Source organism: Megalops cyprinoides, chromosome 1 (assembly GCF_013368585.1).
Source record: "Megalops cyprinoides isolate fMegCyp1 chromosome 1, fMegCyp1.pri, whole genome shotgun sequence".
NCBI lineage: Eukaryota > Metazoa > Chordata > Actinopteri > Elopiformes > Megalopidae > Megalops > Megalops cyprinoides.
The window spans coordinates 39797780-39821463 of NC_050583.1; the positions used below are offsets into that span (position 1 = coordinate 39797780).

At 40.8% G+C, this 23684-nt stretch overlaps 1 protein-coding gene across 1 annotated transcript in view; it reads right to left on the bottom strand.

The window, feature by feature from the left end:
* Positions 1-23684, bottom strand: part of LOC118785469 (potassium voltage-gated channel subfamily H member 4-like) — a 52199-nt gene that overhangs the window by 27352 nt on the left and 1163 nt on the right. The window contains exons 2-4 of the mRNA XM_036540172.1: positions 3569-3802; positions 1687-1818; positions 1459-1589 (exon numbers count right to left, since the gene is read on the bottom strand). Of these exons, the coding sequence (XP_036396065.1) occupies positions 1459-1589; positions 1687-1818; positions 3569-3802 (497 nt within the window). The remainder of the gene's footprint in view (positions 1-1458; positions 1590-1686; positions 1819-3568; positions 3803-23684) is intronic.

A 23684-nucleotide genomic window follows, 5' to 3' on the forward strand; every position in this document is an offset into this window, starting at 1 on the left:
CGAAGTTTATTAAGTACATAACATTTCCCAAAACACTTCAAATATTTCAGGTAAGTGCTATGAATGTGAAGCTAACTGACACATACATCCCGCATATGTGTGTTTTGAGTGGTGCGCATATCTGGACATGGAGGAAGATGATGCGTTGAAGCCTTGCTGTTGAATTAGAAAATTACTCCTGTGGTACTAGGACAGCCACTGTCCCCTGTCTGACCTGGGTCTGCCTTCTGCTGCTCTTGGCTGTGTTACACCACAATTCATACCCATAATTGATACATATGGTCACACTGTTGCAATGAGCTAATTGGAGAGTTGGAATACTTTACTTTCTATAACTCCAACCTCTGACTGAGAAACACTGCAGATTTCTGAGTAACAGATGACTAGTAGACATATGCTGTAAAGGGTGGGGAGGGCAGAAATACTTAATCCAATAAAAGGCCATAGAAATCAGAAGGAATGAAAACACAGTGAGACATTGGCTATCCTTAGTGCCAAAGCTAACACACAGGGTTGGGAGTCTGTCATTGATGACAGAGCGAGATGGAGGAATGGGATGATGGAGAACCTCCACCATGCGTTATTGTTAGCAGTGTCACCCAGGTGTGACAGTTACAGTGATGCCTTAAGAGGTGATGTAATCACATTCCACTGTGAACCTCCTGGCTGAATGCCTCTGCCCTTGTTCCATAGCAACGGCTTCAGGTCTCCAAGCAACAGGCAGCTTATTGCTGGCGCCTCTGCACAGCTACGTCCCTGCCAGCCGCAGATTTGGGCACACAATGCAGAGCTGAGTCTTAGTGGAAAACTGTAGTGCTGAAGTAAGCAAATGATGAGTCTGTTAGTCTAACTCTTAAAACAGTGTCCTCAGGGACAAGCCAATTTACTATGGGATTAGCCCAATTTCTGTGAGGCAAATACAGTTGCTTGGAAGAAAGAGAACAATTTACGCCCTTGTCTCATCATGTAATGTACAGTACGTGCAAATCTCTCAGCAGCTCCACTGGGGCCCATTCAAGGCACACATAGCGCGCACCAATAAGATACATTTAATCTCAGATTTAAAGAAAACGACCTACTCTGAGAAAGCTGTGCTAAATTTCGGGAAATTCAGAAACACTGCGTTGAATTTGTCTTTAACAATCAACCCATCAATCGCTCATCACACGTTTACACGAACACCCATTTGCAAAGTGCCTGAGGGACACTTAAACCTAATTACGCTCTATAATGGCAAGTAAATGAATTCTGAATTGAAATAAAGAGAAAGGAGTACACATGAAGAACTTGTGCAGATTGCTTCAAATTGCCTAAATCAACTAATCAACACAAACTGTGGAGAGACACTGATTGTGTCATGTCTCCCCCTCCTGATCCCTGGCGATCACAATGCTTGGCGTGTGGAGTGCCATAACCAGTGTGAATCAGGGGTCAGTGTGATCCCGGGTCAGTACTCACACTGCTTAGCTTGACTTCGCTCTTGCTCCTTTTGGAAAACTGGCTGGTCAGATGGTACAGGACGGTCCTCCCCCGCCTTCTTGCCTCCGTGAAGTGAGAACTGCTGGTCTTCCTGCTCCTTCTCTTGTCCTCTGCAACAGAGAGTGGTCACGGTCAGATAAAGGAGTGCCCTTTAACCTCTCTCTTACGCTGTGGTACTCTGTGCGGTCGCTTTTTCTCCAGCTATACCTTCTTTCCTGCCATTGTGGTGGCTCTTGCCGTGCGTGTCGGTGATGTCTTTGAACGAGAAGAGGAACAACACCATCTCACCCTTCTCATTCTTGATGGGTACGATGTCCAGCAAACACCAGAAGGAAGTCCCTGAAATGGACACAAACAAAAAATTTAAGTCCATTCAAAATGTTTTAACAAACAAATTCTCTAAATAATCATCTCCAGCACACTCCTCAGCACAACACCTGTGAAAGTATTTTGTGCACAATATGTAGAAAAACAAGTAATGTCCAATTGCTGTGTAACAATTTAAAAGGAATTCTACCCACACATTATCAAATGGATACATTGGTTCCTTACATTAAGAACAGTTGAGCCAATACTTAAATCCAGAACACAGGGGGATAGCTTTTCTCTGGCTCATTGCAACAGGAATGGGGACTTTGTTCTACCTTGGAGAGGAATCAGTCCCGTAAAATTCTGGTCACCTAACAACCTGCACATTATTATTGATTCTGAATAAAAATGTATATAATTTGACAATATCTGTTGCTGAGTACAAGTGCTGTCTGTTTTAGCCTTTTCTGTGTTTTGTTACAAAGCAATGACTGATTGAATTTCCCCATTCAATATCAGTTTTTATTGGAGTGCTTTTTGCCCTTGGTAGCTGCAGCAATTGAACTGTAGATGGAATCAGGAGACCTGCATTACAAATGCAAAATTTCATAACACAAAAAAAGGCTGTGGATGCACTGTAGTACTGTAAGGTATACTGACTTACTCTGGCTACAGTGGTTTGAATGATTTATTTTACATCTGCCCATAATGTTTGAGCAACAAAAATATGTTGGCTGTTAGGTCATCAGGGGTCTAGAGAAATTAGCTGGGCGAACTCCTAGGCAGGGTAAAACCTCCATACAACAATGAGCCAGAGAGGGCTCTCCAAGTGATACAAGCACCTCAGATGACCCTCTTTGGTTCTGAACCTAAAAGCTGAATTTGCCATATGAAAGTATGCCAACTGTTATAGTAAGAAAAAACATAACAATTGTTAATGTCTTGGGTGAATTCCCTTTTATATGCAGAAAATACAAATGTTGGTCCCCTCCCAATGATTTTAGTAATTGTCATGAGGCAGACGTTACATCATCGTAAGACTGCCACATTCTTGGCTAAGTGGTAGGTTTTTCTTGTTGATGGTGACTGGCTTATTAAGGCTCAGCTCAGAACATCTTGACAGGGAGGGAAGTTGCATATATACAGGCCTTGGCTTGAACTCCTGCCAGCTCATTAGGAGCTTCTCTTGGGTCTCCCAGTGGAACATGCAAATGTTGCCATGCTCTAGAGTCCCTGAGGTACTGAGTTTTCACAAGGTGACTGTCTGTGAGGGAGCAGCTCAAAGACAAAGGTCAGTGATGGTAAACTATTCTCAGGCTGTCTAAATCTTGCAGTTTCCCTTTCAAATTTGAAAGTCTCCCCTGAGTGCACATCATCTTGATTACCTTCTGGTGAAGTCACGGCCTCCAACTGTCTTTAACAAGCAATGTCATTACAGTGCACAGTGACCTCAATGACAGAGACAGTGGCCCCTGTCCAACCTCAGCCCAGCACAGCAGCAGCTACCCCCATCAGTGGTACAAAGCTCAATTCTTTATGAATATCAGTAGCTAGGCCCAGGACATTTTTCTTGCCGTAACTACCTGAGTCAACTCCAGATAGCATCCATACATATACCACAAACATATTTTAGTTGAGTAAGCTTCTAACCAAGTCATTTAAAAACAAAATGAACACAATGGCTAACAGACACACCCAGGGGTTACCCTATGAAACCAAGGGTGTAAAGGATGGCGGACACAAACACAATCAGAGCTCAAGTTCCCCACACTGGGCTCACCGTTTTTCTTGTAGAACTGCACCTCAGCCTGGTACTCTTCTCGCCCCTCCAGAGCTTTCTCCATCTGCAGGGCCACGTGCTCGCTGGTCTCCGCCCCATACAGGAAGCGACAGCTACAGTTCTTCTGCATGACTTCAGTACGCGCAAAGCCAGTAAGCTCACAGAAGCCATCCGAGCAGTACACAATAGGGTAGCCACGATGCCCCTGTGCATTGCCCAGCAGGAAGTTGCTGTCTGTGGAAGCCCAAAGGTGACAAATGGAGAAAAATCATTCATATCTTTTTGTTTTATAAAGTAATCCATGAAAATAGTCATATTCACATTTCTAAGGGTGTACAGCCATCCCCTTACAGGTCTTAACTTGGCCTTACCCCTGATTAAACTGCATATACATATGTATGAGGTGTGTGCTGCAGGTGGGATGAAAACTTCAAACAGTTCAGCTACCGATAATTGTGCAACACAGTTTTTTAAATACAGCAGCAGCACAATTTCCACTGAAAAACCAATATATGAATTGTATATACGGGTACACAAACAGTAGCTGGAGCAACAGCTTTTCCATATAATATACACTAGATTAGGATGTTTCTGCAGTATTCCTGCTTCTTTCCAACAAGCTGGTCAGCTTTGATTGGAACTAGCTGTTATGAGTTTGGCCTGATTTTTTTTTTCTCAAAAGTGATGTGTTTTTTTTTCCATATCAATTTTGTGAATAACATTGAGCAAAGAGGTAAACAAGGAACATAACTCAAAGTGCTATTTCCCGGCTGCTGTGGTTTTAGCGTGTGAACTGATAATAAAATGACTCTCAACAGGCTGGGTATTTCTGGACATGTCCCCGTAACCTCCTCACTTTCTCTCTCCCACTCTCTTACTCCAGATGCCAGACATTTGCAGGCTCTTTAGTTTAAATCACCATCCTGCAGCACCTCATTTATCCATTTGCGTTGAGACTTGCTCTGTTGAAGTTTGTCTCTCTCTGCCTCAAAGCACTGCATATCCTTCTGTGTTAGTGCCTGCATGATAGAATAAGAGGGACTTTGGTGTGAGTCTACACATTTGTCAAGCCGTGTGTGTGTGTGTGTGTGTGTGTGTGTGTGTGCGCGCGCATGCTGGACCTTTTGTGTACTAGTGGCAAGAGCACTGCTGAATTTGTTTTGTTCCTCTCACGCACTCCATAGACCATTTCAATCCCTTTTTCAATGAGAGATGTTCCTCTCTTCAGTGAAATACAATGGGGAAGCAGAGAATCTCATTTGGCTGCAAGCACACTGTTGAGGGATAATTGATGCTCATCCTTGTGTTTGGCTGTCCTGTGTCTCATGGTTGCAAACAATGTGAGCAGAAGGCTACATATTGAATTTGCCTTTAAAAAGTACTGCCAAATGTTATTAGTGCTCACCATTTTTGCTACCAAATTAATCTATGCACATCAAGCACCCCGTGTTAAGTAAATTTGTGTTTTGATGTTAATCCTATAACATGTCAAGAGAACTCAAATTAAATTAATGTATAGCTGAATAAAAACAATTGTTTCAAAGGTTTGTCCATACAGACAAGAAATGCAGTAGATTTGTGTGAGTAGTTCTGTCATCAGCATTTCAACAGAAATGTTTGTACCTGTATTTATTACATTTTGTAGTAATATCTAACAGATATGAATGATGTCTACACACACCTGTCTCAAATTATTTTATGCTTGAGCAGTCATTGCCAACAGATCTTTTGCTGTTATCCTCTTCAACCCTTATCAGACCTTCTTCTGTCAGTGAACACGCAGGTGGAATTCACAGAGCTATATGATAGAACACAGTGCATGGCCCAAGCCTGATGAGGTCTCTTGCTGAACACATTAGGGAGAATTCCAGAATCCACAAAGAGAGAGAAATCTTGCACCTTTTATTGCGAGAGAAGCCTGGTTATTCTCCTTTGCCTATTTTACAGCAAAGCTGTCAAACAAGGAGATGATGTGGGAAGGTCTGGGGGGGGGGGTTTGAAGTAACCTCCAAACATGAGGACAGGGGGCTGCTTACTCTGCAACTCGAGAAGTGACAAGCCAGCGCCTGCACAGTCAGGACCTCTCTCTGCAGGAGGCCTAGAAAACTCAGGAGCTCCTGCCAGAAGATGACCCAGAAACACAACACACGCCTCTGCGCATGCACATGTCTGAACGCGCCTGTTTAAAATTTCGTGTCCCACAAATACAAATGGCTCCTACCTGCACCCATCGCACTCCTCACATACACTCACGCATGCACGTGTCCTCTCCTCTGGCTCAGCAGCAGGGATGTGCTTAGTACCCTAAATTTAGCCCTCCTGCCGGCTCTAAAGGACATATCAGTTAGGCTCCTTGGTGATGCAAACAGCTGGCCTGCTGGTCCTGATCCACAGCCCTGTCCCCGTCTGACCCGCTCAGGCTCGCTCGCTCCTGCAGTGCGCTGCATCCTCCCATAGATCCACAAGGCAAGCCCTCCTAATGCGAGACTGTGCCTGTCACTCACAGCCAACCCATTAACCTGGCCTCCCCAGGCTCTACATGGACACCTCCATCCCTGATATGTGAAACTGAATGGTATCATTACCACAGCATTTCAATCTGCCACTTGTCCTCTTGCAGGAAAATGCCTTTGTGCTGGAGGAGGAGGAGACACCTATTTTCATACACCAACTGTGAAACCATCTATTTAATACATTACGATGCAGTAATGGTTTAAATTACATTTCAGCCTGTATCTGTGCATTGTTGTGCTGCCCTAAAGTTACAATATAATGATACAAAATGGACAACCCTACAGAATATAATGATAGCCTTGGATTATGTCGGATAAAAACACACAGCACAGACTTCATCATGACTTTTTTTGCGCTATATTGCCACTGCTGCAGGGTGTAACAGTGCACCGAGATGAAACAGGCAAAAGGATGCGATGAGGCTGTGGGCCACACGCCGTTCCAAATTAAACAGCCAACATGAGAGGCAGGAATTAGTGTTCAAGATGCTGAAAAAAACATCTGAGACTTATCTCTTTAACAACAGGAAAAAATGGCAGGGATACAGGGGTATTAAACTGAGCAGATGGATGCTGAAATCCCAGGAGTTCCCTCCTTAACCCTTGAATGGGCATGAAGCACACACAAAGGAAAATCACGGACTGTTATTGCAAAATCATCAACTGAATGCTTTAATTGGTCGTCTCCAACAGGAAGTAATCCTCTGGGGATTTGAGAGTGGTTTCAACCGATAGAAGAGAGTTTTGAGCGGCGACAAACAGCCTCTTAGGAACTCAGTTACATAAGAAAATGCACCCGCTGCATCTATTACCTTGACAACAGTCAGGGAGAGTCATCCTCCGCTCCTAGCAAGCTGTCTGCTTGACACTATGCACTGTGGGAGCGACTGGTCCACATCTGGGGGGTAGATTTCACCCAATGGAAAATCTCATGTATGACTGCTTTTGACGTTGGCAGCATTAAGATGGACTCAAAATTCTGATTTCCTTCTCGTAGCCTGGAGATTATCGGCCCAGGTTCTGGGATCATCCTGTTATTACTCAATCTTTCATTACTGATTTTGGATCAGTTTTCCAGCCTCATGAGTCCAAATAACCAAGTGTTCAGTTATTCATGATTAAGCAGTATCAAGTAAAAACTAGGTGTGCCCACCCCTTAATTTCAATTTGGGAGAGTAATGGGTGGAGCGATGATGTACTGTGTTTTGACTGGTTCATATCAGTCAAAGATTGACCGTCCAAAGACTGAATGTCCTGTCAACATACCCTATTTCACAATTAGTGAGGCTGCATTGCTAAATATATCACAAGTTATTTTGCATATCAAACTGTGGTGTTGAGCAATTTAATATGTAACAATACCTTGCTTTATTAAAAATTATAAAAAAAACACCAACAACAAAAACTAATGAATAAATAATAAACAACCATAAAAAGATGAGCATGATGCCTCATATACATATTGATCAAAACATTTTTTTCGTGGAGACATACAAAAACAACAAAGTATTCATTTTACTTGTCTGTGACAGACACCCATCAGAATCCCATATAATTTCAAAAACGCTGCCAATTTTCAGTATTGATTTGTTTTTGTTTACTGATACAGTATGTCAGTTCTGGTTTGGTTCTGGTATTCAGACAGCACATGTATTTGTGGACCTGGATATGTCTCCAAAGTTATCTTAGAAGTGCTGAAATTCAAACAAAAACAAATATTGATCAGAAGTTGAAGAGCATGACAGAGTACATTTTTGTCCAATACTATTGATCATTGAACCTTGGGAACTGAAAAGCAAATAAATGCCATGGCCTGATTGTTTGCAGCAGCTCCAGTGTCACATTAATGAGTGCTGATCAGAGAAGATGCTCCATCCTAACGGCCTGTGGAGCATTCTTCCGGTCTGTTTCATTCTGAAGGACTGCAAGGAAGAGAGAGAATTTCCTTAATGACAGTGAGATATTTACTGAGTGCAGTCCCTTTTTCTCTCAGAGCTATGAATAAATGGCCATTCTGCATGAGCAACTGTGTCAGCAGGGGTCAAGATCACACTCCTGCTGTTGACTCTCCATTACTTACTCTTGTATGCATGTGGGAATATTCAAATGCCTATTCCAAGCAGCAAATTAGGGAAAACATAATGCATTTTTTAAAGTATTTATGATAAAAAAAAAATAATAATCCATGGAGGCTATTGCCAAAGCTTTGTCAAGCAGCATGCTCTCTGAATGAACAATTCAAGCATTCAAGAGCAGCACCACTGCTGAGATCCCTTGCCATAAAAACTGGCAAACTGGCAAACTAAAACACCGACAAAATAAAAACACTACAGGTCTCCTGTGGTCTCCTTGGTAAACCTTAGCTGGCTTCTCTACTTTTCTTAGAAAACTTGGAAATTTCCTCTCTACCGCCACATGATTGGCACACCACCCATTGGTTGCAGGATGACGCGTGTAAATTCAATATATGTGTATTATTATGGTCATGTAAATGCTAATTAAGATGGTTATTATTGTTATATTGTTATTGTTTATTGTTTGTTATTTTATGTTATTGTTGTTATATTATTATTGTTTATTATACAGATAACTAAATAAATGTTTTTTTAAAAAATCACAGAAAAAAAGACAATGGCCAGTGCCTCTGTTCAGTCCTCCTTACACTGGAAACCTTGGTATCGGAATGGCATCCTGGGTAAATTCAGGTTTGATCCACAGCTAGTTCTGCTGCAGCTGTAGCTGGTCATATGAATGTGTGCTCAATAGACAGAAAGCTACAGAACACAACAAAACTTTTTTTCTGCTGAGTAGCCTGTTCTGTTACAATGCTCCAGGGTGCTTTGTGGCACGGAGATACAGGTCTCCATGAAGAATATTCTAGGAAGTCAGGGAACACAGAAGAATCAGTGACAGGTACTTCAGGCAACTAACTATACTGGTATACAGACTGTAATTGTCAATAAGCACTATTTTATTTTCTTGGTTATACTAACCTCACAGATACACGTTTGCCATTTAAATTTACCAGGAAAAGGCCCCACAATACATTGTATTTGTGTTTGTGTTAAACTAGCTATATTCTTCAGTATCTCATTCCCCTTAACTTGGTGACTGCATTTAGCAATTTCCCTAGTAGTGTCACCTTACCTAGTTCTGTGCCATGTAGCTTAAGACCATGTGGATTCCACAACCTCTGTGTATAAGTTACCTTCCCATTATCCCTCCTTGGAATGATCCCTTCAAAAGCAGCCTAGGTTTCTCAGATGAACACTGTGGTTCTCAGCTCTCGGCTGCAACCATGGCGTGTTTATCATGAAACACTACCGCCAGAGGGGGGCAGTTCTGACGAGCGACGGACAGTCCAGCTGCAATCATTCCTGATAAGCAATTTCCTTGCGCAGCTTTGTCCTTCTGTTTTGAATGTTACAGACTCTGCTCAAATAATTCCTACAAATTTCTTAGAATTAACAGTGTCGATCTGGACAAGTGTTGTCGTAAAAACACCATTGGTGCTCATCTTGTTTGGCCCCTGCTATCTGCTTTACCTTATTTATCCCTCGCTCCTTCGGTTCTTTCTACCCAAGGGTTTAGTATCTTGGCACATGCTCTTTACAGTAACCCCACATCTGTCGCCCAATTGGGTCACAAAGCAGGGAGGCTATAAATCACAGTTTAATAATATCTCAGTGCCTCCTATTCTGCTTACTCTCTGTCTGCTGTACTGCACTGTGCTAACAGACTGACCACCCTTCAGCAATCATTTCAAGTGCTCTGTACCAGGCAACTTCAATACAAAACTAGACTCCAGTAAAGAACACAAGTACATATGTGCACATGCTCAGACGCACACTCTCTCACACACACACACACACACACAAAACTAGGAATTGCTTCGAGAAACAATGTACACATGTCTCAGGGACCATAAATTATGTAACCAAATAATTAACACAAAAGCTGCAATTTAGTCCAGCAATGGGGAACAGAGGTTACAGAATTCCATGTTGTGTTATAATTGTACTGAAGTTTATCTGATTAATTATTCTGAACGTGTGCATCCTTGGGAATATGTCCCTTGTTCCTGGTTTGGGCAAAGTGGCTGCATCCACACTGACTGAACATCAGAGCTAGCCTTTGAAGAGCAGTCATCCGTCAGAAGTCTGACGGTGATCAGAGGGGGAGAAAAAAAAAACTAACATGCAAAATAACATTGAATGGCCATAAACACATGCATGAAAGCATGTGTGCTGCCCACCAGACTAGGTGTATGCATATTATTTTGCAATCCACACATCTTGGCTATAATCCTCTTATAGACCATGCCTAGACCTCTGCCTCTATGGCATATCTTTTAATTGCACATCTGCACTACACACAAGTAATCTGTTGAAGGCCGATGCTGTGCTAATACTGGATTGTTTTCCAGATGTCTATATATCAGAGATTCCTGCAGGCAACAGGAATGAATGCAGCATCCCAGTCTCAATACCCCTGGGAAAATTATGCAATGGGATTCTTTGATCTGAGGCAATTAAATCCAGAAGCACATGAAGGAGTGAAGCCATGAATTGTCTTCATGCGTGTCTGTTACACACAATTCGCATGGGTATTGCCCTCCTTTACATATTAAGAGAACGTCACCGTCAAGTTCATGGATATGTTTGCACACTAATTGCTCACCTCCCACATTGGCTCACTACACAAAATAAAATGATAAAGTCCATCACTTGGGTATGTTCTCTGTCCCCATGACAACCCAGAAACATATTTCATCTACTCTATAATTAGACAGCGAAAGCAAGAAAGCACATTTAATAATGCTCAGTCACACAAAATGCCATTGTGCATCCCCACCTATATATATATATATATATATATATATATATATATCATTCATATATATATATCATTCATATATATATATATATATATATATATATATATATATATATATATGTGTGTGTGTGTGTATAAGAGAATAACTGAGGGGGACAAAGCTCTGACTAAAAGGACCTCATTTTGGAACAGAGTCACCCTTCCCTCCTAAATATAGCTCACTTCAGTCAGGAGATCCATCCATTCTCTAATGAGCCCCGCTCCCATACTTAAACATGCTGGAGTCTTTTGTTCCATTTTAGCCTTTTTTTCAATGTGTCCTTGTGTTTCCCTTTTCTAAAGAGGGCTTTGCTGTAGTGTGAAAACGTTACCTTGTGAAAAACAAGGATACAAAGAAAAAGAGCAATAGGTGTGAATTAAACCCTATTTAACCCAAATCTTACACAATCCTCAGAACAAGCTACATGGCTGTAACTAGTAATTCATGCAATAGCTATTTCTAGTTACACAAATGACAACATATATGACAATTAATTTAATATTACAATCAGATTCACTTCTTTCAAATTGTCCAATTGATCCTGTAACACCTTTACAAGGGCCAATTGCTTTCTCTGAACAACTGTGAATACCTCATTTTAAAAGTGTACTATTTATCTAATAGATTTAAGGTATAGCTGATCTGTTTGAATAGCAGACATCATGCAGTGTAGGAGGAGCTTGAAAAAATATTTACAACTTTATTATGTTTTCCCTGGATATTCTTTGAATCTATGATTAGACTAGTTATATACCATATATGGACTATGTATGAGACTAATAACAGTGTAATAACACCTACACACATTCGCATTACCTGCCAAACATTGAGAACGTGTAAATGTAATTTTCAAAGCTGTAGCATATAACCTTTAAAATCCTGATGAATGTTTTGTACATCCAAATGCGTACATTCATTTATTTTATGATTTTAAACCCACTATTATGCCCTTGAAAAAAACAACTCTGCATAACAACTCAATATACATACTGAGACAATGAATGAAATGTGACTCCTGATGTGTGGTGTGTAGGAACTATCAAAGCATAGATGCACAGAGTGCTAAGGAGGGGAGAGACTATGTTCTCAAAGCCATGGCAGAGGTGTTCAGCTTCTTTTCATATCAGAGTTTCTTTTCATTTCCCAGTCTGGTGGGAGCGTTCTTAAGGAGAGGGTTACAACAGCCGCGAGTCATGCCGCCCACCGCCACCTGCTCACCCTTGAAATAACTCAAACTGCACCAGCCAGCCCTGTTGGCCAAAAAGAGAGCTAATGTCTGCTGACCGAAGCCCCAGCACATTGTACAGTATTTGTTGTCAGTCACCTGCATGAAGGGCAGACCACTTGCATTTGTAAATGGAGTCACCTACACAATGAGATTTACAATGCATTTTCATGTGTAGAAACATTCTCCACTTAAAATAAAAGGATGGATTAACCCTCCATACTGCTCCATGCTCATTTTCAGCCTCGGAGTGAAATGGTTGTGAGTTTTTACTCCAGACAAAAGAGGCTCTGAGCACTGGGGCTTCATTTGGAGATTATTGGATGGGTCAATTGTTTTATATTATCTGGCCCCAAGTTACAATTAAAATAAAAAATACATGTGACTCATCTGCTTTATTAATTATAAGTCTGATGTGGCACAAACAGTGACCTTTTTTAAGATTCTAGGAGGCAAGCATATTATTTGCTACATGACAGAATTTAAGACATTTTGAGAAACAAAATCTCTGCACAGCTTTCATTCTTTGCTGCATTCCAGAGTCTTACTTTCATCGGTGTGTCTGATCCATTGTGTTTTGCCCATGTTGATGTGCTGGTGTATGCCTCTTTGGTCCCAGGTGCAGTCTTCAAAACCATAAATTGCGGGTCACAGTGAAAACCAGCAGGGTAAACCATCCTCAGCTTGCTGTCCATTCCAGCTGTGGAGCTGAAAAGCAGTGTCAATCACTGCCATTCAGAGAGGCGGCAGGCGAAAATGAACCCGACTCTTATCTCAGCGTGCAGCTGTCAAACAATGCTGCTGCTGGGGAGGCCTGGCTGGGATAGTCCCTCTGATTTGCCGCAATTGCCCTTGTCCATTGGACCTCTCCATACCAGTCACTGGATCTTCCTTTCCCATGGCCCCAAGCTAGGACAGCTTGTGATTGGGGGGAATTGTTTATGTTGACACATGGCTGTTCTTAGAACTGGTGATGGTATTCAGTGGAACAGCTATGGTACTCTTTTTGAAAGAGGAATAAAACTGTGTTTTTTTTTAAAACTGAGTTTTCAACTGAACCAGCAGAGCTCATTTCAGTTAATTCAATTAACATTTCTTTTTTTGGTCCAACCCAGAGTTTTCAATTGGATTTGAATTTACCCTCTACAGTGAAGTAAGGCAGAGGGCAGAAGACATTGAGAAATCAACTAAAAGACAAAGTGCATGCTGTCATTTATACACCTTAGTCAAGTGTGATTCAGTCAAACTAAAAGCAGATGCCCACCAACGGTAGTCGCCATATCATAATTGCATCACGCTCAAGTGAATTGGAAGCTCAATCCTTTTGCCGCAGTCATGAAGTTTCAAGGCCTCCGGAAAATTGAGGCAGTATATAAATCAAATGGCAAGAAAGACAAGTAATGAAAGTAGCAAAGACAGTCACCATAAAATGACAGATTACAACTTTAAAATTCCATCTATATTGTGTTGCCATAGTGATGCATTACAATTACACTGCAAAACTACAATGTCAGACTGGGGTCATAACAGGATACTGTTACTCAGTTAAAAAATAAGAACTGTAAGAACAAACAAAAAGTGTCCTTGAAAATGAGCAGATGGTATTTTAAAGTTTTAAAATCTGTGAATGTAGCTTTGTGTGGCACATTTCATGATTTTCTGTTACAACAGATGAAAAGTACACAGGACAAATGATACATGAATATCTCAAACTCCCTCTCAGATCTAATGCTGAGCCCATAACTACAATGTGCTGTCACTGAATTAGCACAAGTCTTCTGAAATAGCAAAGCCTTTCCCTAAACCATGTCTTTATTCACATGCCATGCAGTAAAATCTTCCCCTTTACCCCATCTTGCCTCATTCATTATCATTCTTCATGTACTTTGCCGATAATAAACCCAGATTACGTGGTTAGGACAAAGGCTGTTGAAATTTGTTTTTTATTTTTATGCAGAATTACATTTTTCCCCATTGATTTTTAATAATTATAACCTTTCTTGGATGTCAGCCACATGCTGCCACATCTCTCTGCCACCAAGTGAAGAAGAGCAAGACAGTGCTCCATAATTATGGTCCTTTAGATGGTTTATCCTCCAGCACACTCTCTCTGAGTTTATTTGATGAATACCTTGATAGCCATTTGCTGTTATGCAACAGTCTAAAGTGACCAGGGCCTTACAGAACGGCTACTTATTAATCAGCTGAAATCCGCTACACTTACTGAAGTGTCCATTAACTAATCAATTTTAAAAACAAAACAGCGAACAAGGCCAGTTTCAAAGGATTTGGGGAAAAAAGAGCTGTTATGGGAGAACAGGTCTCAAGCACATGTCCACTGAGCACAGAACAGGTATGACAGAATATCATGTTGTTGATTAAACTGAAAATAATTCCCCCTCCCTTCCCCTTACTGCTAACCAGACTATCTGTTGGTGAATAATCAAAATAGCCTAAAGTCTAGCTTACACAAATACATTCAGCATTTATTTTGAACACTAATCATATAGAAATAGCCTTATTCACATACCCATATTCACTCTCCTAATGCCCCCATTCCATGCCCCCCCCCCCCCCATCCCCCCTTGGATCCCCAGTGGTTTTTCCCACAGTGTGATTACTTGCTTTCCCCCGGGCTGTGTCGGGCGGATACATGTTCCACTGTTAACTTGGTAGTTTGCCTTCTTTATCCTAACAGGTTACATGTTTGTTCTACACTGAGGGGCTTTTGAATCTGGGGACTAACTTCTAGATGTCTGAAGCATAATCCATTGTAACATTCACCAGGAGAGAGAGGCAGGATCTTGTGCTGTTGTGGTCATTATCCTCATTAAGACTCAGGATGAGTTGGGAGAGAGCACAGTCACATTAAATGCTGCCATTTGTTTTCTCAGGTTTAATGGGGACCAGAGGCTTATTCCTCTAAGACTAAGAGCACAGTCTGACCTCCATTGGGAGATGTGGCCCACATGTCACAAACCACCTGGTAATATATCAGAAATCATCCTATCTGAGTCCATTGATTCACATAATGGTAGTTTTCCGAGTATATGGATTTGTATATGAAATATTCAGTATATGCTGCTTGCATAGCCTAGAGCAAGACCGTGTCATTTTTTAATTCGTATTGTTCTTGAAACGCATGAATATGCACACACGCATGACTACAGCTCCACTCTATTTTTAGTTTCATAAACACTGCATTTAAGATGACTGGGTGTTGTGTTAGCATTTATTGATCATATTTCCAAAAATTGATGTCATTGGTCATTAACTAAAATGTTACCTTTTGTTACAAAATTTTGTATTCTGCCCTGTTTGGCTGCGCCAATAGCTGGAAAAGTGGCAGTCCTTGATGTTCCAGAAGGAAGAAATTGTGATAAAATATTTATTGTATTTTCCATAATTATATTTTATATATAATAACAATTAATTATTTAAGGTAAATATAATATGATAGATAATTTACAAGAATGAAGGAAAAACAAGCTGTTGAAAGGTAACAAACATATTCTATACTAAGTCTATATATGAAGAAGATGGAAAAGGAGATCCCTTTCAAGAAAGGTGTGGGTTTCAAAACATGACAGTCATCATTAACACAATCAAGAGCTACAAAGAGCTTGCTGGTCCGCTATCAGGAAGAAATCATTGACTTATTCCGACTTCAAGGGATAGTGTCATTTTCTGTAGTGGACTGTCATGCAACATTCTTCCCCTCTAATCCCCAGTGATCAGTAATCAGTGCATATTATCTGATGATCTACAATAGGTAGCCAGTGTAAAAATGTTTGTATTTACCGACTTAAGAACTGGAATGTTGGAAGAACGCTCATAATCTATTGATTGGAATGACACATAAGATGAGATGTCTTTTAATGAGAAAACACTTGTGACATTTATTCAGTGCGTACTATTTTCTTATTTTTTATTGTGTTATTATTGTAACACAAAAATCACAGTCTGATTCATTTAACCTTTTTCAGTATATCCAAACCACAATTGTGTCTTTCTCCCATACTTTTTAAAAGAAATGAAAAATTAAAAAAGGGACATGCTCTAACAGTATGAAAAAATGAAAAAAGGGACAGCTTATTGCTGTCTTTTCCCTAAAAGAAAAAAAATAGACAAATAAAGCCCAAGCTGTTAATTAAATTGAAGCTATCCACAGAGTGAAGCTATCCACAGACCATCAGTCTGATGTCAAACATTAACCTATCCCAGAGCAATGCACAAGAAGAATATAAACACAAACATTTCACATGTTCTCCTTTAATGCCTCCTGCAATCACGCTGCCATTGAAAACTTTCTCAGCAACACAAAATGTTATTGATATAACCATGGACAGGAACTTCCCTTTGAAAGTCCTTTGAAATTGTTTGGAAAATGATGTTCCACCACTGACATCATTAGCACTCAGCTAAAGTAACATAACAGGCCTAATCAGACTGATGTCTTGTCTGTGGATACATGCGGAGAAATGGCGACTAATCTCTGTCAACGCTTGAGCGCCACCGAGAGACATGGTCTCCCGGGCAACCAGAGAGGCTATTTTAAGCCATTGGTTCGCTCCAAGCCCAGTCAACCCATGCAATGTGCTACCTCTACCAGAAGTGCTGAGTGAAAGATCTGGTCAGTCAGTGGTCCAACTGATCCCTCCTTGCAGCTAATGCCTTTCAACCATTGCCCCTCCCTAACAGCTGATGTACTGGTAAAAGGCCCTTCGGTTACTTTCAATCATGAAATTACCCTCAGCCATTAGTGTTGTGAATGCTCCCATGCATGCATTGTGTAGCATTCAGTACTCTGCTGAATAATTTATATGCGCATACACAAACTGAACATGGAGACAAGGTAATCACCCAGCACTAAACCACTGTGCCAACAATAAACCTTAGTCTTTAAAATGCATTTAATTCAATAATGGAGGGAATGACCCATTACACCAATGATAATGCATCAGATGGGAAATAGAATAATGAATTTTGAGTGAGAGTTGACATTAAGAACAGAGCAGACCCCCAGGACAAATAATATCCCAGTCATTGGAGAAGGCTGTTGTATCATTCCTCTCTCATTCTCAAATGGAAGTAAATCTTTTTGAATATTGCCTGGGATAGGGCTCCCACAGCCCTTTTGAGTTTGAAAACAGCCTTTCTTGTTAATTGCCAACGATGACTAGGAGTCCACATTGGCAGAACTAATTGGCTTCTTTTCACAGGGGATAGGGGTGGGTAAGTTGGCCAGGGTCCCCTAGTCACTCCCTTCTCAGCACCCTAGGATTCGCTTGGGTGCCTATGAGCTACTCAGGAGGATGTGCATGTCCTCCTATGGCATTTAACTCCTGGTGTACTGTAGGACTTGTAGTGCAGAAAATAGTCAAAGCAAGTGTGCGTGTGTATCTGAGGACTGGATGCACCTCACCCTGCACTCCTGAGTTGGTTCACTAGTTGTCATTGCGGTGGGATAAGCCTAAATGTATAATTGGCAATGACTAAAAGTTGGAGGAAAAAAAGAGGAAAAATGGATTAAGCATTAACCCTGCATGGGTTAATGCTCAGCATTTGCATGATTTAATGATTGTGCTTTTGAAGCATACAGTTATCATGCCCAAGTGCAGCACTCTCATTCAGATCCACTTTAGGCTTTAATTGCCATTCATTTTTATGCTAACTTAAATACTGTGCCATGGGAGGACTGGAATCAAACTATGAACTTGTATTGAAGATCAATTGATGTGACTGACCAACAGATGAACTATAATACAGTTAATGGCTTGCCTGTTATACTAATCTGAATGTTCCCAACAGAAGACTCTTTCACAGCACAGATTTGACAGTAACAGCTGTCTTGACAAAAGGTATGTGACTAAAGCTAATACTGTGGTCTTATAGCCTGTGAAACGATCAATATTACAACATCTTGGCTTCTGTTTGTCTAATTTGGAAAAATAAAAATGTCTCCCCCAGAATTTTCTGTTTGCGATAAACAAAGAATATGGAGATTATGAGCACAAAGTCTCATTTGCAATTAAATATCTCAATGTAATATAAGAATGATAGCTAGTCTCATTCAAAACAATTTGAGGCCTGCATGAGAATGTGAAGACAATGGAGATGTCACCAGAATGCAGTGCCTCTCTGCTTATTCCCAAATTTTTCAATGTCACCTTCTAACTAGGAAGAGCCGGAAGGGAGACAGAAAATCAAGGGCAGTGCTGTGATACATGCAAGGACAGGCAGCAGGACAAGGTTTGTGTTGGGAGTAATGAATTAATCTAATTAGATAACACATCTAGCATGATTTCAATGTTTATCCTTCATGCAATAGAACTGCTATAAACTGTTACCTGTTACCATCTGTTATGAGAAGGGTACTACATGCCAAACTTGCAATACACACTACAGGCAATCATATATTTTAAATACCAAACACAGACATTTACTTGTCAGCTGATGTTTATTACTGTGGACTATTATATCCCTTTAATAATGTTTTTAGGATCAAATGCAAATGGAATATACAAAATTAGGTTTTAGGAACTGGGGATGGTTTTAAAAAATACCATCTGTACTTGGAACTGGTAAACATTTGAATGTTTCAAGGGGACTCTGGGGCATAGAGAGAAAATGGAGCTACGTACAGTTGGGAAAAAACTCTGGGGACTGAAGCCACTGGCTGGTGGAGACTTGTGTTATTTCAACACAAATGAACATGTAAAAAGTACTGTTTGTTTAAAACAGGGTCAGGTATTCAGGGCTTGTGTTTTTGGATCAATGTTACATAGAAGTAATGGCAGTTCACTAATCTTTACAATATCTGGATGGCTAACCTCTTCACTATGCCCATTACATCAGCTGATTATCAGACCAATCACAAACCAATGACCAATGACAGCCACAAACAATGAATGCATCCTAGAATTGTAAAACCTTCAATCTTATTGTAACTCCATATTCAAAATACAGACCTATTGAGCAGTAGACATGGATGGAGTTTAAAACCTGCAACAGATCTAACATAATATGTTTTTTCCCATATCACCTTCACATCACCCATCTATTTTTTTACAGAGACAGAATGCAGTACATCATCCTCTCATTGCTAGAGCTAAAATGAGAGCCTCATTATTCATCCAATCAAATTCATTTAGCTTAGCTTTTAATCCTTATACTGTAATGTGCTTTCTCATACATGAACCTCAGGACCATTCTGCCCCTCGTCACTATTTAAACATCTTCATATCTTACATTTACATATCTTCCTATGTTCTGAGTCTCGAAACAGGAAGGCAACAGGACTTCTCCTTCAGGACTGCTGTCCTGTCTTCACCTGTCTGTCATCCATCTTTATTATCAACTTTTATCTCTGCCACACTAGCCCTTTCACTCTAGCCTTCACACCCAGTCTCTGTCCATCTGTCTGCCTGCCATCTGCCTCCTCCTCTGTCCTCACAGACTCCAACCCCTGCCTCCCTCCTTCAGTCACGCAAGCTCATAGCTGAATCCTCTTCTGCAAAAGCCTTTTCCAGTTTTGTAGCCCCCAACCTCCCCCCTTTTACCTCCTCCTACCTTAGTTGCCCTTTCACCTTGTGGTTTCACCATGAACCCTCAAACAGGCTCTTTTAGTAAAATGATCTCATGCATCACCTTGAGTTTGTCCTCCTCCTGTGTGTTGTACCTCTCTTACCAAATTTCATTACAGATGTTCCACCTCTGCCCCAAACCTTATTCAATGGGGTAGCACGGGGTTCAGTCCTTAGCTCATTTCTGATCTCCCTCCACCACAACATCCTGATGCCATTCACAGCTTCCATATTATTGTTATGATGAAGTAGCTCCGATCTTCCTTACATTACATACATCTCTTTGCAGATGTCAGTGTACCTTGTTGATATCTGCACCTGGATCAAAATCCACTAATTGAGGCTCACCTTCTTCAAAATAAACATGTGTACTTCCTGCTTCTCCAGTACAGGACCTTACCATCTGTCTGGAAAACATCATGCATCATGTAGCTCTCTTCTTCACCACTTATAACTCTTTCAGCCTCCCCTAGAATGTTGGGAAAATAACTTTCATCTGCTGTTTCTTTATGTCCAACATTTTGTGAATTTCTCACCACCTGTTCTACCCACCTATTGGTCCAGGCCTGGGATATCCATCTGCATCTCCATTTAATAATATACGAATACTGGGATTTGTGACCGGTGACATCCTCTCAAAGAGGCTGGATGTTTCTCTTCGGTGCTGTTATCTAGAGTGTCTTCCTGTCACACTTTCGGTATGGCATCTTACTACAGCATGATACTACTTATGTCTCAAAAGACCGTGGTGCTGTGATGAAATGCCAAATAGGACATGAACTATAGAAAACAAGCTGAGTAGTGACCGTAAAAAGGGTTTAATCATTAATTTTGTTTTCCTATGTACACTACAGTATTTATTTACAATAAAAAGGCAGGATATATTGAAAGGATATATTGAAACTGCAAAAATAAAATCTCCTTAGTTTGCACTAGCTATCGGTTTCATGCTGCATGGATAAAATTCTAAAACACCTCCAGGTAGCTGCAAGCAAATCCATTAAACCAAAATTCTTAGTCTTGCTGGTCTACATCTTTTCATCCAGAGGTAAAGCACTTTGCAGTGCATTTAACCAGCTAAAATTAGGAAAAAATCTGGAGTTATATATTTATTTATTCATAGACATAAAATTAACTTTACTGTTGTATTTACTTTTGTTTTGATTCAGATGGAGCCTCAGGTGGAAGATAAATGAACACTGAAAGATGATAATAATAATAATGACAATGATTAAGATAACAATTGCAGTGCTAATAATGTAAACAATAATGTAAAAACTAAAAATACACCATAAACAAAGCCGAGCATTTTCATAAACATACATTATTTACATTCATCAGCAATTAGAGACTGGTCATTAGATAAAAGAAAAAAAAAATTTTTTAAAAAGAAAAATGTTCTCCTGAGGTAAAGGTAGCCGGAGTATATTTCAGACCCCCTAACCTGGTAAGAAAAGGTAAACATTCACTTCAATTTCATTCTTTGCAAACCTATTCATCCCAAACCCCACTGTCAGGCTGTTCAGCCAGCAAAACTGACTTGAACGCAGCATATGAAAAACAAAACACCACCACCCCTTAACTCAAAAAACAGAGAAGACTTGTGCAGTGCAGCAGATCTCAGAGGTGTGCTGAAGGATGAAACAGCAGCAGATGGACAGATGTGGAAGCAGCATTATTGCAATATTGTGCAAAAACTCTGTGTTACTATGTGTATACCATGTTATAATGCATGAGGCCCTCTTTTTGCAACTGTGTTCTAGGATGCAGTTAATGCAACGAGTTGATAAGTGTGTGCTATAGTAAAAGTGCATGCTGTTCAGTACCACACTTACTCAGGAACACAAATTCATCCTTGTGCACGGCTGTGACAGTGGCTAGGTTTCACACAGAAAAAGGCAAGGAAGGGGGGAGGTTGTAAAAATAAAAGGTTTTATGCACTTCCAAAACCATGGCACTGCCCATGGGTGTGTCCCAGTGTGCCAGTCTCAATCATGTTTTGCAAACTTTTCTTCTCCCTTTAGGTTTTAACACGAGATTGAAGCTTTTTTCCAAAGTGTGGTCTGTGCTACTGGGTCGGTATTCGCAACAAGCAGGATAGTTCATTCTCATCATACTTTTCAAAAAAAGTGGTGCCAGGTCTTATGAATGTTTCAGAGCCCAAAAAAAGTTGAACATGACAGATTGCAGAAGGTCCCGCGCCTCTTGATTAGGTCAGGGTTGCCTGAGGTCATCACCCCACACCCGTTGGGGCCACTCCTGCATGGCTTCCTGGCTGCAGTGGAACCAGCGGCTCCGCCGCTGTGGGGCAACTTGCCACATTCGTCATTATTAGATAGGGATCTCACATCAAAATCACTAAATCTGGGTGGAGGGGCCGAGAAACGCCATAAGCGATATCAATAGAAAAGAGTCCTGCTGTGAGCACAAAATCCCCGCTTCATACAGCAGTGAGTATGTGTGTGTGTCTAGAGAACAAGGCATTCAAGAGTATAGATGGCTTTAGATGGCAAGAATGTAGTTGACCCCTCCTCAGTCAACCGTGCAAAGGGCGTCTCCCTCTCTCCTTTTGTAACTCCTCGTTCCCTGTACTACATTGGCCAATACAGGGATCAAATATTATTGCTTTGTGCTTCTGAGATCTTGGCTATGAGCATGGTGTGATTCGATTAGGAGAACAGCTCCTCACTCCCTGTGTCCTTGAGAAGCTCTGAGCCTCAGCAATGTCCCCACTGGCACGGCCCAGTCTAATGAGTGGCAGGACAGTGAGCCCTGATAATTGGATTCCCTGACAGAACCAATAAAGTCTCGGGTGCCATCCCCACTCCCTACCCCACCACACAATCACTGCCCGGCTTCCACCACCACACTGCCACATGACCACTGCTCTGCCTGCTGAACAGGTGCCTCAGATTCATGGAAAACCTCGGCTATGGCCTGGTGTTCATGGGCAGCTTCACATACACTGTTACAATGAAGGACAACAGCCATAGTACAAACACTATTGGTTTAAAGCCATAAACATTTTCACACATGGGGTGAATACAAATCTTTTACACCATGATGTATACTCATGGGGTCAGACATGCTTGGGAAGATCTCCAGCACCCCTGAACCCTAAAATGGATAGGATCACATGGGATTTCAAGAGTGATAGGAGAGGAAAGTACAGAAATCACTCGTGGATGAACACACCCACATCATTTCCACAGATGACAAGGGAAATTAATCCCATCCGGAAACTAATTTGTTTCTTCTGTGGTTGTTTATACAACCTCAACTAAATGTTGCTCTGAGTGTGAGAGCTTGTGCATGTGTATGGAAAGAGAAGTGTGTTAGCAGAAAAGGTTGTCTTAAAATGCTCAGGGAGCAATTCTACTGTTTCCAATTCCAATACTTTCCCCTCTCAACCGCATTCTTTTCATTTTAAAAAATGGTGTTATACTAAGAATAAATATGAAAAATGAAATAAAAGAACAAAATATATTATAAATACATTTTGATTTTATAGCAGTGGCTGAAATTATATGAAAGCAGTGAATCTTGTAAAAAAAAAAACTTTCAAAAAAATGATGATAGATAGATTCAGTTGTGATAACTCGTCAGAAAAAAAGCTTCAGACAGTTGCCGGCTACAGTACTGCCAATCATTCCATAATTCTCCAGCGGCTGCACAGAAGGATAAATGTGTGTATGATGACTGATCATTATTTGGGTAATGCAACACAAGCCCTTCTGCATTTCTGTATGGTCAGCCATAAACTCATTATAAAACTGGCACAGCAATTCAATGAGCGGAAATTAAATATGACCACTGCTTTCTTAATCTAGTCACTACAAAATCCCTGCAAATTTTGAAAGGACATCTGTGTTTTCTCATGCTTCTCAGCATTAAAATATGTGTCTCAAATTATGTA